The sequence below is a fragment of the Scomber japonicus genome, chromosome 1 (assembly GCF_027409825.1).
Source record: "Scomber japonicus isolate fScoJap1 chromosome 1, fScoJap1.pri, whole genome shotgun sequence".
Lineage (NCBI taxonomy): Eukaryota > Metazoa > Chordata > Actinopteri > Scombriformes > Scombridae > Scomber > Scomber japonicus.
Genome location: NC_070578.1, coordinates 42,174,436 through 42,193,621, shown reverse-complemented (window position 1 = coordinate 42,193,621; position 19,186 = coordinate 42,174,436). Strand labels below are relative to the sequence as shown.

Genomic DNA, 19,186 nt, shown 5'->3' with positions numbered 1-19,186 from the left:
CCGGGTCAAATTGACCCTCAAAATTGTCCTTCTTCCCTCCCTCCTACCTTCTTTCCTTCCTCCCTCCCTCCTACCTTCTTTCCTTCCTCCCTCCCTCCTACCTTCCTTCCTTACTTCCTTCCTTACTTCTTTCCTTACTTCTTTCCTTCTTCCCTCCCTCCTACCTTCCTTCCTTACTTCCTTCCTTACTTCTTTCCTCCCTTCTTTCCTTCCTCCCTCCCTCCTACCTTCTTTCCTTCCTCCCTCCCTCCTACCTTCCTTCCTTACTTCCTTCCTTACTTCTTTCCTCCCTTCTTTCCTTCTTCCCTCCCTCCTACCTTCCTTCCTTACTTCCTTCCTTACTTCTTTCCTCCCTTCTTTCCTTCTTCCCTCCCTCCTACCTTCTTTCCTTCCTCCCTCCCTCCTACCTTCCTTCCTTACTTCCTTCCTTACTTCTTTCCTCCCTTCTTTCCTTCTTCCCTCCCTCCTACCTTCTTTCCTTCCTCCCTCCCTCCTACCTTCCTTCCTTACTTCCTTCCTTACTTCTTTCCTACCTTCTTTCCTTCCTCCCTCCCTCCTACCTTCCTTCCTTACTTCCTTCCTTACTTCTTTCCTCCCTTCTTCCCTCCCTCCTACCTTCTTTCCTTCCTCCCTCCCTCCTACCTTCCTTCCTTACTTCCTTCCTTACTTCTTTCCTCCCTTCTTTCCTTCTTCCCTCCCTCCTACCTTCTTTCCTTCCTCCCTCCCTCCTACCTTCCTTCCTTACTTCCTTCCTTACTTCTTTCCTCCCTTCTTTCCTTCTTCCCTCCCTCCTACCTTCCTTCCTTACTTCCTTCCTTACTTCTTTCCTCCCTTCTTTCCTTCCTCCCTCCCTCCTACCTTCCTTCCTTACTTCCTTCCTTACTTCTTTCCTCCCTTCTTTCCTTCCTCCCTCCCTCCTACCTTCCTTCCTTACTTCCTTCCTTACTTCTTTCCTCCCTTCCTTCCTTCCTCTGTCCTCCATCCCCCTTTTTTCCTTCTGTCATTCCTTCCTATCTCTCTCCTTCCTTCCTTCCTTCCTTCCTCCCTCCCTGCCTTCTTTCCTTTACTCCATCCCCTTCCTTCCTTCCTTGACTCGAACACAACAGGAGGGTTAACAGATTATTACTTATATTTAGAAATGAACCAGAAGCTTTGATAAAACCAGAATCAGGAAGAGAAATGAACTGCTGACAGACTTTATAGTGACATCAGAGTTTCTCATATTAACGTTATTACTGCTTTAAATAATGGACAGAACTATCAAATAATGCAATAATCTGGAATCATCCAATCCAAGATCATTATTCTGTGTCCATATTTTGACTTTAATGAATTTAACCTTCCTGTCGTCCTCCCGAGTCAAATTGACCCGTCTGTTTTGACTGTTCCTTCCTTCCTTCCTTCTTTCCTTCCATCCATCTGTGCTTCCTCTCCCCTCCTTTTCTTTCTTTCCTCCATCTCCCTTTCTTCCTTCCTTCCTCCCCCCTACCTTCCTCTCTTTCTTCTTCTCTCCTTCTTTCCTCCCTCCCTCCTACCTTCTTTCCTTCCTTCTTTCCTCCCTCCCTCCTTCCTTCCTTCCTTCCTTCCTCTGTCCTCCCTCCCTCCTACCTTCCTTCCTTACTTCTTTCCTCCCTTTCTTCCTTATTTCCTTTCCTCCCTTCCGTCCTCCATCCCCCTTTTTTCCTTCTGTCATTCCTTCCTATCTCTCTCCTTCCTTCCTTCCTTCCTCCCTCCCTGCCTTCTTTCCTTTACTCCATCCCCTTCCTTCCTTCCTTGACTCGAACACAACAGGAGGGTTAACAGATTATTACTTATATTTAGAAATGAGTTTATTGATTTAAAAAAGACAAAACGAACCAGAAGCTTTGATCAAACCAGAATCAGGAAGAGAAATGAACTGCTGACAGACTTTATAGTGACATCAGAGTTTCTCATATTAATGTTATTACTGCTATAAATAATGGACAGAACTATCAAATAATGCAATAATCTGGAATCATCCAATCCAAGATCATTATTCTGTGTCCATGTTTTGACTTTAATGAATTTAACCCTCCTCCTCCCGAGTCCTTCCTTCCTTCCATCCCCCCTACCTTCCTCTTTCTTCTTCTCTCCTTCTTTCCTCCCTCCCTCCTACCTTCCTTCCTTACTTCTTTCCTCCGTCCTTCCTTCCTTCCTCTGTCCTTCTTTCCTTCCTTCCTTCCTCCCTCCTACCTTCTTTCCTCCCTCCCTCCTACCTTCCTTCCTTACTTACTTCTTTCCTTCCTTCTTTCTTTCCTTTACTCCCTTCCTCCCTTCCTTCCTTCCTTGACTCGAACACAACAGGAGGGTTAAAAGATGATTCATCCAGTTTCTCATATTAATGTTATTACTGCTTTAAATAATGGACAGAACTATCAAATAATGCAATAATCTGGAATCATCCAATCCAAGATCATTATTCTGTGTCCATGTTTTGACTTTAATGAATTTAAAGATGATTTATGCATGTTTCAGTTTCCTGTCAGCAGTTTATTTAACCTTTTATGAGTTTAATATTAGCAGCCGACACTCGAACCTCAGATGTCCGACTGTCCCTGAACGCAGCAGCAGCAGCGATGTCGTCTTATTTTATTAATTTGACCTGAGTGAGGAGAGTAAATGTTGGCTGATGGAGGATCTCTGCTCTCTGATCTATAAACTGATGGTTTTAGGGAATGATCAGCAGGAAGGAACAGTGTGATGATTTATAACTTGACGGGTAAACATCGAATATATAAACCAGCATTTCCTCTCTATAGTTTTTCTAAAGTAATAAAAGTCACACAGTGTTTGTAAAACCCAGATGTGGATGTGACTGACTTATTATTATTATTATGTATCTTTAATAACAATTGAATAAATATGAAATAATGACAGAATTTGTTCAGAATCATTTTAATTATTGAATCATTTCATTTAACTGCATAGAAACATCTTAACATTTACCATCAGGGACATTTCATTTGATGTCTGATGGAGGCTAACAGTTTCCACCCGCTCCCAGTCTTTGTGCTAAGCTAAGCTAAACTGAAGCTGTGATTGATTGACAGCTGTGTGACAGGAAGGCACTTTAACAGGTTAACTAAACATGTGTGTCTGAAATCCAACTTCACATAAAATAATAAGCAGGTTTTAAAGTTTGTAGTGTGTTTAAAGCTGCAATGATTTTAATAATTCATTATTAGTTTTCAGTTATTTTGTGGGAAAAAGGATTCCAGCTTCTTAAATGTGAATATTTTCTGGTTATATTTTTGGGTTGTTGACATTTAACCCTCCTGTTGTGCTCAGGTCAAGGAAGGAAGGAAGGAAGGAAGTAAGGAAGTGGGGAAAGAAGGAAATGAGGAAGGAAAGGAGGAAAGAAGGAAAGAAGGAAGGAAGGAAGGAAGGAAATGAGGAAAGAGGAAGGAAGGAAGTGAGAAGGAAGTAAGGAGAGGAAGGAAGGAAGTAACGAAGGAAGGAAGGAGGAAAAGAGGAAAGAAGGAATGAGGAAGGAAGGAGGAAAAGAGGAAGGAAGTGAGGAACAGTTAAAACAGATGGGGTCAATTTGACCCGGGAGCACAACAGGAGGGTTAAGGACTTTAGGAAACTGTATTCAACATTTTTCACCATTTTCTGGACACATAATCATTCATGGAAATAATTGACAGACATAAATCAGATTCACTCCGTTGGTATTCAGACTAAGCAGCTGATTGTTGAGTGTTTAATGGAAACTATTCTGTAGAAAAAATTATTCTGAAGTTGTGAAGAGATGACATCACTAAAAGATAAAAGAGATAAAGCTGCTTTTAATTAATCATCCAGAGCAGAGAGATCAAAACCATCTTAGGTCAAAGGTCACAAACATAATCTGATCTGATGTGGGTCGAAAAGGGAGGGAGGAAGGGAGGAGAGAGTCAAGGAAGAGGGAGGGAGGAAGGAACACACACAGAAAAGGAGGAAGGAAGGACAGATTGAAGGAAGGGAGGGAGGGAGGAAGGAGGGAGAGAGGGAGGAAGGAAGAGAGTCAAGGAAGAAGGGAACCAGACAGAAAAGGAGGAAGGAAGGAAGGAAGGAAAGTGGACCGGATTCGACCCCTTGGCGGGCCGGTTCTGGCCCACGGGCCTCATGTTTGACCCCCCTGATCTCGACGTCCGTCACCAACAAACTAAACGTCTCCAAACGTCCCAAAAACACCAAACCTTCCCCCTGAAGTCAAAGTCAGTGTATCTTCTGACGTTACTCTAAAGAAAACTCTTCATCCTGAATCACATCGTTCTGCTCAGACGACTCTGAGAGTTCTGGTTCTGGTGCTGGTCCAGGCTCTGGTTCTGGTGCTGGTTCAGGTTCTGGTTTAGAGTCTGCAGACAGATCTGGATTCTGGTCTTTCTGGAGCGTGGTTGGATCTTTCAGAGGTTGGAGTGTCAGGCTGCTCAGCTCAGCGTCGATGTCGAGCTCGGGTTCAGGCGGCGGCGGCGGTTCTCTCTGAGGAAGCAGGAAGTTCAGCGGCTCCAGAACCACGGAGACCTCGATGGAGCCCAGACTGTCGTACCGCTGCAGGTGAGTCACAGGAACACCTGCAGACACACAGAGGACCGGGTTAAAACTACATTACTGTTTAACAGCTGAGAGACGCTTTCAATGTCCTCAGCATTATCTTATTAGGACTGAGACCAGAAATAACCAGTTTAACCAGTTTAACCAGTTTAACCAGTTTATAACCTTCAGCTCTGAACAGGCTTCTAATATTATGTCCATCTTATTATTTCATCTAGAGCAGGGATGTATTTTCATTCAAGGGCCACATACAGACCAATTTGATCTCATGTGGGCCGGATCATTAAAAAGATGGAAGGAAGGAAGGAAGGAAGGCAATAAGGAAATAAGAAGGGAAGGAAGGAAAGGGCCATCGCCATATTTATTTTTTGCGTTTTCACATAACCCAATAACTTACATGTAGCTATAACGGGTCTGTATTAATTTTATAAATGTGTGCTGTGTGCAAGTGTTATTTGATATTCGGTTTAACCAGTAGATGGCGCTATTGGATCAGGTAACCCAGTAATATGGTTAAATGTATTGCTAGTGGTTTGTTATTATTACTGCTGTAGGCACAGAAGAGAATTGTGTATATTATTCTGTTTATTATATTATTATTAAGAGGATGATATGTATAATATGAGTGTCTAATAAAGCACCGCAGCCATCAGATCTGCTGGGAAAGACGAGATCTCTCTGTCCTTATTTCTGGGTCCTTACCGACCCAGCATCTTGTCTCCTGTATAACCCTACATGGACTAGCATCCCCACCTTCCCTATTGTACATACCTATTAATATAAACCTTGTGTATGCAGCAAACCTCCCACCTCACTGTTTTAACTAACTAACTAAATGATGAAGAGCTTTCTCACCCAGACTGAGAGCGAGCTGCGCCGGAGGGAACAGGACCTGCAGGCAGCGGTTGAGGAACGGCAGCAGGTCGTCGGCGTAGGCGCAGCAGAACTGAACAAACAGCTCCTTCTCTCTGCTGCTGAAGGCCGACTCCTCCGCCCGGTGGAACACCATCACCTGCCGGGTCACCTGACAGGAACACAGACCAGCAGCACTCAACACAGGACGCATCAATACCGATCAATAACCACGACTGTCTCACATCCAGGAACAGACAGGTAGATGATTCACCACTGAATAAGTTCATACATTTGATTCAGTATAAATATTATTATTCATATGCAAACAGCAGAACCTCCACAGACGGTTATCATGCCATCTTAATAATGAATCAGTTCTTGGATCATTTATAACCTATAATTTACAGGTTATTATAGGTTCCTTCCCCCGGGAAGAGCTGGACGACTTGGCTGGGGAGAGGGAAGTCTGGGCTTCCCTGCTTAGGCTGCTGCCCCCGCGACCCGACCCCGGATAAGAGGAAGAGGACGGATGGATTTACAGGTTATCATGTAATGGTTTTACTGGTTTGGTCACTTGAGATCAAACTGGGCTGTATGTGGCCCTTGAAATAAAAATGAGTTTGACCCCTCCGATTTAGAGAAATATCTTCAATTCTTTAAAAAAACTTGATTGCTTTATGTGTCTTTTATTCTCAGTAAACCTTTGTGCTACTAAATAACCTGATTTAATTTCTTTTTGCTTTAATGTTTCTTTTGTTATTTTTATTGTTGACTGGAACTCTAACAGCAGCTTCTGCACCAAAGACACTATTTATATCTGAGCTCTGAACTCTTACCAGCTTTTAAACACAGTGACAGTAACAGGAAATACATCACACACGTCGCTACTAGATGAATATTAAATATCATGACTGTGGTTGTTGTTGATCTCTGCTCACCTTCTTGAGGGCGTCCTCCAGACATCTGGTGATGTCCTGCACCAGGCCGACCGGGCAGCAGAGCCGCAGGTCGTTGAAGGCGGTCAGGATGTTGTTGAGGAAGCAGGCGAGCGGTTGGAAGTCCAGCAGGGACATGGGGGGCTGCAGGGTGCCGGGTTGGGTGCTGGGGGCCACGGGGGGGATGGTCCCTCCCAGCACTGAGGGCAGCGAGATGAGCGTGTACAGGTTCATGTCCTCCTGGAACTTGTCCACCGCCTCCTGCACCGCTCTGTGGAACGTGTCCGCCGCCACCGTCTGGAACATGGGCGCCAGCTGCCCGCGGAAGTCGGCCCCCACCCTGCTGAAGGACAGGCCGAAGTACATGCACTGACCCAGCAGGGAGTCCAGGCGGCCCCCCACGCCCCGCTGCAGGTCCCTCTCTAACATGTCCAGGAACTCCGCCACCTTCTGCACCACCCAGCCGTGGAAGATGGCGCTCTCGTTCACCTGCCCGCTGGCGGGGGGCATCAGCGGGTCCTCGTCGGAGAAGATGGCCCGGTACTGCGTGATGATGTCGAAGAGGTGGACTCTGCAGGCCTCGATGGTTTTGGTGATGTGGAAGTAGGGGTCGTCCTCGGGGATGGCGGCGAGGATGGAGTGAAGCCAGGTGCCGCGAGCCTGCAGGAACTTCACCCGAAGCTCCGCCTCCGTGAACACGTCCATCCGCCGCAGGTAGCCAATCACGCGGAGGCAGACGGGAAGCTGAGAGTTACTGCGCAGCTGCTGCAACAGCTGGTTGAGCATCAGCTGAGTCGACTGACGCACTTCACGAACGATTCCCTGAAGACACAAGACGTCAAATATCAGATTTCACCGAATATTCAACATTTAGAGTTTAAAACAGGCAAATTTCAAGAGTTACTAAACACATCTAATAACTGATGACGACACAGGAAGCATCAGTAGCAGAAGCCTGTTTCACTTCAGTTTGTAGACCTGTATCTCAGAAACTGGGGTTGATCTGGACTCACCTGGATGACCGGCAGCGAGGAGTGCTTCTTCTCCAGCCTCTTGACGTACGCCGCCAGCTCCAGAGCCTCCTCGTAGTAGCCGTTGCGGACGCAGGTGTCCATGAGCTGCGGGATCTCCAGGATCTCCAGGATCTCCGTGTGGCGGTTCAATGTGAGGCTGTTCATGCGGCGACTCGCTCCGATCTCCTCCGCCTCCTTCATGAAACCCCTAAACACAAAAACCACAGTCAGCATGTCACCAAAGACTTTCAGCATCTTTCAGAACCTGCTGCAGGCTGGATGTGATTAGAGCTAGTTTACTATAAGCAAGGCAATCTGCAAAACTTTTTCATGTATTAAACAACAGAAATCAACGTTCTGAAATGTTGAATATTGTCTAAATGTGCACAAGAATTTGAATGAAGACAAGATTTTAATGTTGATATAATAACTAAATGGTGTAAAGTCAAATAATAAAACAGCTAGAGTAGTCTGGTCAGTTCAAACATGACACCACTTTATTGTAATGCTGCTTTTAAAACCATCGCAGCTCTAAACCTAAAAGCATTAAACTGAAATACTGTATAAAATAATATTTTCTGTTCATGTGATGGTGGAGGCCTCAGGCTTTTGCACAGAACTGTATAAACTTAGGGCTGGGCGATATATCGAGTATACTCGATGTATCGCGGCTTGTTCTCTGTGGGATGTAGAAAATGACTATATCGTGAATACTCGAGTATACATTCAATTTACACGCAGTTTGTTTTTAGTCGCGGCCCGTTGAACTACAGGTTTCTCTCACTCTCTCATCTCTCCACACAGAGAGATATAACAAGCGCACCTAGTTACGTACATCACATTCTGTTGTGCGTGCAACGTCATATGCCCGGCAGCATGTAGCAGCAGTAGCAGCGATCTCAGGTCGCGGGAGCAGCAGGTGATATGGACAAGTGGAGGAGGGAGATTAATTCCCCAAAAAACAATTCAGGATCCATCATCTGGCGGTGGTTTGGGTACAAGAGGGAGGACGTTGAACAAATAACCGTAATATGTAAAGTACGCCATAAAAGCGTCACCACAAAAGCTGGTAGTACAACAAAGTTATATCACCATGTTTGCTTGAAACTCTGCAAGAGCACATCTCCGGCCAGTGACATATTGAAGAAAGCACTGACGCAACTGAGTCTAGCGTCTGAGTCTAGCGTCTTCTTTTTCCAGAACAGCAATACGACTAAAATAGTCAAAAACAGAAGGAGATAACGTCCGCAGTAACCCACCACACAGAGAAAGACATGGCCCCAGTGAGTGTGGTTAAAAGCCCGGTTTCAGAAAGATCATCGACACACTTGATCCAAGATATAATCTACCTAGCAGAGACAGCTCTACCTTTATATCCTAGTGGCATTATGCACAAAATGTGCACTTTAATTTAGTGTTATTTTGATATGTCATATTAGTTACATCATGCATAAAAGACACTTTATTTGTTTTGAAATGACACGTGACACATGTTTGTGCCACTGCTTAATAACTCTTTAATAAATACAGTTTTGATGAATTTGTTTAGTTGTGATTTACGCTTTTGGCATGAATGTTTAAAATCAGCATATATTAATGTAGTATGAACAATGTTTTAATGTAGAATCATCATACTGGTATGATTGTATGCATCAAAGTGTTAATTCAAGGCTAAGGCAAAATATCGAGATATATATCGTGTATCGTGACATGGCTCAAAAATATCGGGATATTAGTAAAAGGCCATATCGCCCAGCCCTAGTATAAACTTAATAAAAGTAGAATTTATATCAGAGCTGTTTGGATTGGATTAGATTACACAGGTGTTCCTAATGAAGAAGCTGGTGAGTGTATCTCAGGTGTTACTGATCCTGTCTCTGGAGATGTGCAATATGTGGATGTTCTATGTGTTGTTTTTGTGTTGGAGGTAATATATTTATGCATTTGTTTAAGTCCAAGACAAATTTCCCGAGGGGACAATAAAGTATATTGTATTTATATCTATAAATATATTGTGAACATCTTTTATCCCCTTATCTATAAAGGCCCTCAACACCACCTAGGCTGGAATAAGGAGACACCATTGTTGTACTGTATCATATCATATCCTATCTTGTAGTATTGTATTGAATTCAATCGTATCGTGTCCTGTATCCTATCGTATATTATCGTATCCTGCATCTTATCGTGCACTATACTATCCTGTATCGTATCTTGTCGTATCGTCTCGTAGCCTATCTTATTGTATCCTGTGTCATATCGTATCCTATCCTATGTCGTATCGTCTGGTATTGTATCCTATCTTGTTGGGTCCTATCGTATCGTCTGGTATCGTATCCTGTATAATGTTGTCATATCGTAGCCTATCTTATCGTGTCGTATCGTCTCCTGTATCGTATCGTATCCTGTACCCTATCTTCTTGTGTCCTATCGTGTCGTATCGTATCATATCGTATTGAGTCGTCTCGTCTCGTCTCCTATCTTATCGTCTCGTATCCTATCATATCCTATCGTATCGTATCGTCTCCTGTATCCTATCTTGTTGTGTCGTCTCGTATCGTATCGTCTCGTATCGTATCGTCTCGTCTCATATCGTCTCGTCTCGTATCGTATCGTCTCCTGTATCCTATCTTGTTGTGTCCTATCGTCGTGTCCTATCGTATCGTATCGTATCGCGTCATCTCGTCTCGTATCCTATCGTGTTGTATTGTATTGTGTCGTCTCGTATCGTCTCCTATCTTATCGTATCGTATTGTGTCGTATCGTATCGTATTGTGTCCTATCTTATCGTATCCTATCGTATTGTATTGTGTCGTCTCGTATCGTCTCCTATCGTATCGTATCGTATTGTGTCCTATCTTATCGTATCCTATCGTATTGTATTGTGTCGTCTCGTCTCGTATCCTATCCTATCGTATCGTGACCGACCTGCATCTCTCGGTGAAGCCGGGCAGCTTGTTCAGCAGCCGGGACACGCTGTCCTCCACCCGGCTGAAGTCCCGGTGGCTGTGCTCGGTGCAGTCTGCGGTCCGGATGAAGGTCCGGTAGTTAGAGAAAGCTAACTCCCGGGTCTGCTGCAGGATCACAGCCCGCTCCTCCGCCAGACGCTCCGGTTCACGGCTCAGCTTGTCCAGGCCGAAGGAGCTGAGCTCGGACAGGTAGCAGGTGAAGTCCGGGTTGAGCCTCCAGCTGTCCGGGAAGCTGTCCTTAAAGATGGAGGCTAAGATGCTCTCATCCTCCACGTCCACCGCCGCCATGATATCACTGATCTACTGATGTACACACTAACTACAGGACGGGTTAACTATCACTGCATTCACTTATTAGTAGTGTTAAAGTCATAAATACATAAATAACACAGGAGCTGCAGCCAGTGTTGATAATCACTTCCTGGTGACGTTAACAGCTTCTTCTTCTTCTCCTGGTATTTTAGTAGTTTAGACGCAGCTTCGGAGCTTTACTGCAGCCAGCAGGACCAACAGGGAACTACAGGAAATACAGCAACCACAACCAAGCGAGTAAGTCTGACAAGTCGGGGGAATTGATATTTCCTGTATTTTGCGGGCGGCTGTGTATGTGTGTGAATGGGTGAATGAGACATGTAATATAAAACCATGTTGAGTAGTCATAACGACTAGAAAAGCGCTATATAAGTACAGTCCATTTACCATTTCACATATTTTATACATTTATGGACTATGTTGATATCCAGGAATTAATAAAGTTGGTCATAATGATACCATAAATATACCATAAAGTATAATAGCACCTAGACTGGTAAACAGGACTGGGGGGGTGGGGGGGGGAGTCATTTTTGTCCTCAGTGGAAATTACACCCCAGACCACAACTCACATTCTTTATTGAAAATAAGAACTGAGGACGGACAAATCCTCAAACATCATCGTCAGAGTCTGTTAAAGTCTCCACCAGAAACTGTTGTTGAGGTCAGTGTAGCTCACAGTGAGTCTCAGTCAGGGGTTTTTTTTCATGCTCATTTCCTGGTAGCCATTTTTAACAGATATGGGGTTTTGGCCGCCATGGTTACAGTAAGCCTGTGCTCTCCTGGTTAGTTGCAGCAGTTTTTTATTTTCATTTTCTCCTCTGTTGTGACGCAGATGTTTTCTCCGTGTGAAGTTTGGTAAGTGACAGTTTTCAGTTATTTTACAGTAAAAAGTGTAAAAATCAGAAAGTGAACTGTTGTTAGTGTTGAGAAGAGCTCATCTCTCTGCTAACAGGATCATCAGGTGCTCTAACAACAGTACAGCTGGTCAGAAAGTGAAGCTGCTGTTAGTGTTGAGAAGAGCTCATCTCTCTGCTAACAGGATCATCAGGTGCTCTAACAACAGTACAGCTGGTTAGTACTGTGTTAACATGTTTGATGCTGCAGCTTCATGCTCAGCTCTGTTTGTTTCTGTGCTGTTTACACACACACACACACACACACAGACACAAACTTGCACACGCACACACACACACACACAGCCTAACTCTGCCAAATGTTTACGTATTGATTGGATGGAGATCATATTGATTTTTAAATCTGTTTCAAAATGAAAAGAAAAAGCAGCTGTACAGACAGTCTGATGTGGTTACACTGACAGGAAGGTTGAACAGTAAAATCAGAAGCACTGAAAACACAGACTTGTGGTCAAGCAGCTCTTCTGTTTTTACTTCAGTGTCACTCTGAGTTTGCTGCCAGCTGCTGCTGAAGCTGATCAGGATCAATCCAAACCTCCCTGATCACATCTGAACCAGACACACTTCTAACATCTCAGTTTTCTCACTGAGGAATTATTATAATGAAGTTTCATCAGACGTCATAATTATGTATCATGAGCAACTTTTACTGTTGTTCCTTTAATATTCAACAGTTTCATAAACAAAGGTATACATTTATAAAAGTGTAGTATTACACCGTGCAGCAGGTCACGTTCTGCAGGGGGTTTTTCATGCTCATTTCCTGGCTGCGATGTAAAAGACGGGGGTTGTTATGGTAAGCCTGTGCTCTCCTGGTTACTTGAAGCAGTTTCTTTTCATTTTCTCCTCTGTTGTAACTCAGATGTTTTCTCCGTGTGAAGTTTGGTAAGTGACAGTTTTCAGTTATTTTACAGTAAAAAGTGTAAAAATCAGAAAGTGAAGCTGCTGTTATTGTTGAGAAGAGCTCATCTCTCTGCTAACAGGATCATCAGGTGCTCTAACAACAGTACAGCTGGTTAGTACTGTGTTAACATGTTTGATGCTGCAGCTTCATGCTCAGCTCTGTTTGTCTCTGTGCTGTTTACAGCTTGGATTGAGTGTGTTAGTTTTCATGATGAATATGTGAAAGTCTTTTGTGAAGGTTCTTTAATGACACAATACACACACAGCCTAACTCTTCCAAATGTTTACATATTGATTGGATGGAGATCATTAGGGGCCGAGACGAAAGGCAAGAGGGCGAGGACTCCAGAGGAGTCGTACCAGAGGCCTGTACTACGAAGCTGGATTTTCTCTTATCGAGGTAACTTCAGGGTTAACCCTGGGTTTCCGTACTACGAAGCTGGTTCACTTCTTACCGGGGTAAATCATTTACCCCGGTAAGAAGTGAACCAGCTTCGTCAGCTTCGTAGTACGGAAAACCCAGGGTTAACCCTGAAGTTACCTCGATAAGAGAAAATCCAGCTTCGTAGTACAGGCCTAACGTCTGGAGAAAAATTCGATAAAATGGAAAAACAAACAACGACCTACAAATCAGGCGCTGACACCCCTGACTTAAATCCAACAGGAAATGCACAATTTGCCTTTTAAATGTATGATTTTTGACGATTTTTCAGGCATTTCAAAATATATACGTTATTCCTGCATACTTTTAGCTACAGACTCCATTCAAACGTCAAAATGTAGCCACAAGTCTACAAGTGTTGGCAGTTAATTTTAGTTGCTCAGTCTAAATGTCTACAGAGAGAGAGAGAGAGAGTGTATGTGTGAGTGTGTGTGTGTTTGTGTGTGAGTGTGTGTGTATATTTGTGAGTGTATGTGTGAGTGTGTGTGTGTGTATGTGTGAGTGTGTGTGTTTGTTTGTGTGTGAGTGTATATTTGTGAGTGTGTGTGTTTGTTTGTGTGTGTGTGTGTGTGTGTGTATTTGTGAGTGTGTATGTGTATGTGTGAATGTGTGTGTTTGTTTGTGTGTGAGTGTGTGTGTGTATGTTTATGTGTGAGTGTGTGTGTTTGTTTGTGTGTGTATGTGTGTGATCTACTTATTGCAGTGTTCAATAAAAGCCCAGGTCTGAAGACATCTTAATGCCCCTAACAGAAACCTTTCCACTTCGCCACGGCCCAATGTACGCAAGGGGGCAAGGTCCTGCCCAACGCTGCTTGCAGCTTTAGTTTTGGTTTTTAAAACTGTTTTAAAATGAACAGTAAAAGCAGCAGTCTGCACAGACAGTCTGATGTGGTTACACTCACAGGAAGGTTGAACAGTAAAATCAGAAGCACTGAAAACACAAACTTGTAGTCCAGCAGCTCTTCTGACTGTTTTTACTTCAGTGTCACTCTGAGTTTGCTGCCAGCTGCTGGTGAAGCTGATCAGGATCAATCCAAACCTCCCTGATCACATCTGAACCAGACCAGTTTTCAGTTATTTTACAGTAAAAAGTGCAAAAAGCAGAAAGTGAAGCTGCTGTTAGTGTTGAGAAGAGCTCATCTCTCTGCTGGGGGGGGGGGGTCTCGCCCAGGCCGTCATTCAAGCTAGAACCGCTACTGCATCTAGTTGGGTGCGACAAGGGGCGTATGCACACGCACACACAGACACACCAAAAAAGGATTGGTTTTCTATCGCTTAACTTCACCGTGTGGATCATTAACCTTGTTGCTGTAGTTAGTGAACTAACAGCTTCTGTCTGCTGAGAAGCAGATAGCAGCTTGACCTCAGGTCTCTACACTGAAAGCCTGAAGTAGGAAGAGCGAGGGAATCTAGCACTAAGTTAAATGCACTAACTCCATTAAATGGGTTTAGTTTTGTAAATCTCAGGGGTGATTGTAGGATCAGAACTTTATGGGGGCTCAGCTATGCACGTTTTTAAAAAATACAATAACAGTACAGTGTTTCACACAGAATTTTTTTTTTTTTTAAAGATTTTCTCTGGCATAGACGCCTTTATTTGAAAGCGGAGTGACAGGAAAGAGAGAGAGATTTGGAGGTATGAAAGTAGCTTTTTTCATGAGCTGTATTTTTGTCGTACTGTCCTGACCTTTTGTATGAGTGAATCCAAACTTTCCTAGTTTGAATCATTGTTTTCGTTTTCTATTCAGTGACATGGTTAGCATGTGTCAGTTTCAGTTTCAGCGTGGCTGGCTAGCACATGATGTTTTGTCATGATTGATAACATGGGGACAGTTGCAACAGTTGCAACTATCCCCATGCTAAGTTGGCTAGTCATATCAAAACAGACCATAAAACAGTATTTTTGAAGATTGTAAGTTCAAAATAGGCACAATTCATGTATTTTATTGCGCCTATGCTCATGATGAACAGAACTTGCAATTATATTATAAGACAATGAGAGACCAATGCTATTGATAAACAAAATAATTCCCCAAATATCTAGTTGAGCAAAAATGAGAAATTATTGTTGTATCTGTTGTTCTATGGGACAAACTAGCCACATAAATGTTCCTGTGAAAACAGGAGAAAAGTCAATTTATTTGTTGTCCTATAGTAAATAAATCATCTAAAAGTAGAAATTGTATTCTGTTTGTTTTCAGTACGCCAAGAGTGAGGAAGAGAGTCACTAACAGAGGGGTTCCCCTCAATATTTTGGAACGAGCCTCAGATATTGTAAGACATGAGGGCAAATCAGTCAGGGCAGTAGCCAAGGCCTTCAAGAGAGACTTGTAAGCAGGACATCAAATAAGATCCCGCTTGGAACAAGCTGCCAGAAGTTCTTTGATGTGCCCCAAATAGGCCTATAGTAAATTTAAAATCCAGGTTAAAAACTTTCCTCTTTGCATGTGCATGTGACTGAGCTCTAAGACAGCACTTTATTTATGGAAAGCACAATGACTTGCCCCTGTGTACGAAATCTGCTATAAAAACATTTGTTTTTGCTACTGATGTTGAGCAGCAGCTTATTAGATGTTTGTGGATTTTCTCTCCATATGAAATCTCCTGGCTGTTTGTAATAGATGATGGTGGTGTCGTTCCTCCAGCTGCCAGTAGAGGGCAGATTTGATGTTTGTAGACTTTGACAGTGAAGTGATGATGAAGTGACAGCAGCCTTACATCAGATGGACTGATGAAGATAACCAGCAGCATCTTCTCTCTCTGTATTTCCTCCACAGCTGAAGCTACAAATTCTCTGTGACTGGATGTGAATTCAACATCTTCCATGTTGTAGTGAGTGAGTGCAGCTCTCCCAGCAGCTGTTTCTCTGCTATGGATCAGTGTGAGGACAGAGAGGAGGGAGTCCCTCCCTCTAAAAGCTCTCTGTGTGGGGAACATGACAGCCAGACCAAAGCTCAGAGGTGAGATGAGGATCTCTAACTGTCCATCACTGTTCTCCACTCATATCACTCCACCATCATTATTCACACTATGTAAGATTCAATTTCATAACCCCCCCAGATCAGAATCTGTCTGTATTAGATGTAAATGGACAGATTATTCTCATAATTATCAGGAAATCTTACTTTTACAGACTAAAAGCTGTTTGATGCTGTGTGCATCCATCTGGACGTGATTGTGATTCATAATTATAGTCTATTTTTAAATGTTGATATTTTCGTACTTTTATATTACAGATTTAGTGTAAAGTACCGAAATGAAGTACCGTTAATTGTTTGTTTGTATCAGGATGCAGCAGCAGAAAGCAGACTCTCCTGAACCCAGCTGTGTGTCCATGAAGAGTGACCGGTCTAAGGGTCGCCTTTATGACTTTAAAGATGGACAACCTGCTGATGGAAGGTAAGAATTTAAAAGTGAAGTTTGTTATTATCTGACTCTGAGAAGAGGAATCAATATATAGTTTCAGCAGTGACATCACAGTGTTCACCTGTGCAACAGTCACATGTCAAAGGGTTCAGTGTTATAAGACACCAACATGGTCACTATATCAATATGTGTGTGTAACTCTGAACTGTGTCATAATTAATATGTGGCCAGGTGTGTAGTCAGGACATAATTACCTGTAACACCAGGTGGAAGTGAAACACTTTCTCCTCGCGGTCTGCCAAGACGCCAGGCATTGTGTTAGCGGTTCTTTTTCCATGGCTATGGCAATGTTGCCGGCCGAGCACTGGCCCTTTACACCATTTCCAGAGGGTACAGAGGACTGGTTAAGGTATAATCAGGTAAATATAACTAAAGAGTTACACCCTTTCAGTCCAACATTAGGAGCTGGAATCACTTTTTGGCAAGTAAAAAACTGCATTTTATGTGTTGCACTGGCCCTTTACACCATTTCCAGAAGGTATTAAGTACTGGTTAAAGTATAACCTGGTAAATATTACTCATTTTAAGCAAGAAAACCCATTTCAGTATCAAATAAAGAGCAGGAATCACTTTTTGGCAAAAGGAAAACTGCTATTTATGTGGTGCCCTGGCTCTTAACACCATTTACAGAAGGCATAGAGTACAGGTTAATATATAATGAGCTGAATATTGCTCAGTTGAGTAATAGGAAGTCATTTTGAACAAGAAAACCATTTTCAGTATCAAATTAATGGCAACAATCAATTTTTGGCAGGTGAAAAAGCCAATTTTTCTGCTGTAATAGTCCTTTAAAAAATTCCAGGCTGTCCTGTGAGCTCTAGTGTTTATATTATGGAGCTTATGAATGAGATCAAGTCATATTTAGGCAGAAATCACCTTTCATTTACTGTATTTGGCCTTCAAACAAATTTTGGCAGGTGAAAATACCTATTTTCTGTTGTAATGGTCCTTTAAAAGAATTTAAAGCTGTCCTGTGAGCTCAGATCTTTATATTATGAAGCTTATGAATGAGATCAAGTCATATTTAGGCAGAAATAACCTCTCAGTAAGTGAAAACTGCAAAACACATCCAAACATGGGAAGCAAATGCTGTGTAGGGCCCAGATCAGATAAAAACAATGCAGAGTCACGAGGATCATTGCAAAAGTGATCATATCTTTATTGAAAACCCACCAATAAATCATATTCAGTATAGTCTAACTTCCAAAGACAGGGCTAAACAAAGTCATCAGACATACCAAGCACAAAGAGACATGTCTATCACGCAATTGTCATGCCTGATTTTGCTACAAACTACACTTCTTTTGGCCACAGTTGCGATAATTACATAATAACAAACGTTAAACTTTCTAAGACACTTTCAAAACTCCATTTATTATCTCCAAATTTGACAAAACAAAGACAAATCTTTGCTGGAGACAATGTGGACAAATTGGAGATCACACACACATTTTCTGGGATTGTCCTAAACTGAAAATGTACTGGGAGTGGATCCGGGCGGAACTTTCTAACATTTTACAAATTAATATAATGAATGATTATATTCATTCGCTGATCTTTGTTCTTGGAGTGCTTCCCTGTGACTTTTTATGTAAAGAAAAAAGGTATCTACTTAAAGTCCTCATAATGGTGGCAAAAAAGATGATAACTGTGTCCTGGTGTAAGCCATTACCCCCGACCGTTGATCAATGGAAAGAACGACTTCTCAGGGTATACACAATGGAAAAAATAACAGCAAAGCTCAACCTTGACATGGCCTTATTCAAGAGAAGGTGGAACCCACTAATTACTTACTTTGGACTTACATTACAGGACACCTAGACGATTCAGCATCATATAGGTACTGATAGGCCTGGACCATCAAAATACAAGGGTGTATTTCTGTTTCTGTTTCGGTTTTTGTCATGATTTCATTTCATAAGTATCAATCACCATGGAAATTCTACTCAATCTGACTCTTATATAATTATCAATAATTTTATTATTTATTCAATCATTTATTTTAACTTTCAGACCTCTGACACTGTCATAAGAATATGGAACCACCTTACCGATAGGTTCTCTGTTTATGCTGTTCCTATTTTTGCCTTTTTTATTTTTATTAGCTACTCAAATATGGAACAAAAGAATTTAAAGCTTTTAACAAGAAACATTCTGTAAGTGTGTTAAGTATGTAAAGCTTGAAATATCAATAAACACGTTGGTTCAAAAAAAAAAAAACTTTCTAAGACACATAGCTTTGCTATAATTGCGGACGTACAGTTGTGTGTATCTGCATAATTATGACCGTTTAATACAGAGAAAAGCAGACGTTTTTGCGCTACCGCTCAACGGGCTGCTGTGCGCGCTCCCGTGGCCAGAAATCAGATTCTGGCAGACGATCACGTTTTGGCACAACATCGCATGAGCCAGTGTTGAGCAGTATGAGACCAGTTACCAGACCCAGGTCCTGTCTTGCCTTGTAAAGTGTTTGTAATCAGTGCACCGTACGGAGTGATCGTTGAGCAAGTAATCTGCTCCAGTCCACGGTAGTTGATTCATTTTGAATTTAGTTGTCTTGTGACATCACTGTGACATATTTATTCTGAACAAAGCACTACTGCACTTCATACATCTTGTTACCATAGTGTTTGTTAAGTGAACATCCAGTTTGTCTATTTTTTGCAATTTCTATTCTTGTGTTGTATGGAATAACTCCTTGTTATGCCTTGATAAAATTGTAATAAAATATTATTTTTATATATAACTTTACAGACTGACTGCTTGTTATTTGAAGTAGGCCTACTGTTAAGTGACCTTATCACAAGGTTACAAATAGAAAAACCTTTGATAAAGAGACAATGAATGGTTTCTCAGT

At 42.3% G+C, this 19,186-nt stretch overlaps 2 protein-coding genes across 2 annotated transcripts in view; both read right to left on the bottom strand.

Annotated features, from left to right (window-relative positions):
- Positions 1-19,186, bottom strand: part of LOC128371968 (stonustoxin subunit beta-like) — a 185,420-nt gene that overhangs the window by 119,622 nt on the left and 46,612 nt on the right. The window lies entirely within an intron of this gene.
- On the bottom strand, positions 4,067-10,747 carry cog8 (component of oligomeric golgi complex 8). The gene is made up of 5 exons (XM_053320005.1): positions 10,289-10,747; positions 7,361-7,568; positions 6,351-7,169; positions 5,413-5,581; positions 4,067-4,577 (listed from the first exon to the last, which is right to left on the bottom strand). The coding sequence occupies exons 1-5, from the start codon at positions 10,615-10,617 to the stop codon at positions 4,240-4,242; spliced, it is 1,863 nt and encodes a 620-aa protein (XP_053175980.1). The 5' UTR covers positions 10,618-10,747; the 3' UTR covers positions 4,067-4,239.

Excerpts from the sequence above, each read along its gene's own strand:
- cog8 (XM_053320005.1), bottom strand. The coding sequence starts at position 10,617 with ATGGCGGCGGTGGACGTGGAGGATGAGAGCATCTTAGCCTCCATCTTT. Across the intron at positions 5,582-6,350 it reads TGGAGGACGCCCTCAAGAAG|GTGACCCGGCAGGTGATGGT; the intron begins GTGAGCAGAGAT and ends TGTTCCTGTCAG. Across the intron at positions 4,578-5,412 it reads GCAGCTCGCTCTCAGTCTGG|GTGTTCCTGTGACTCACCTG; the intron begins GTGAGAAAGCTC and ends GTGTGTCTGCAG.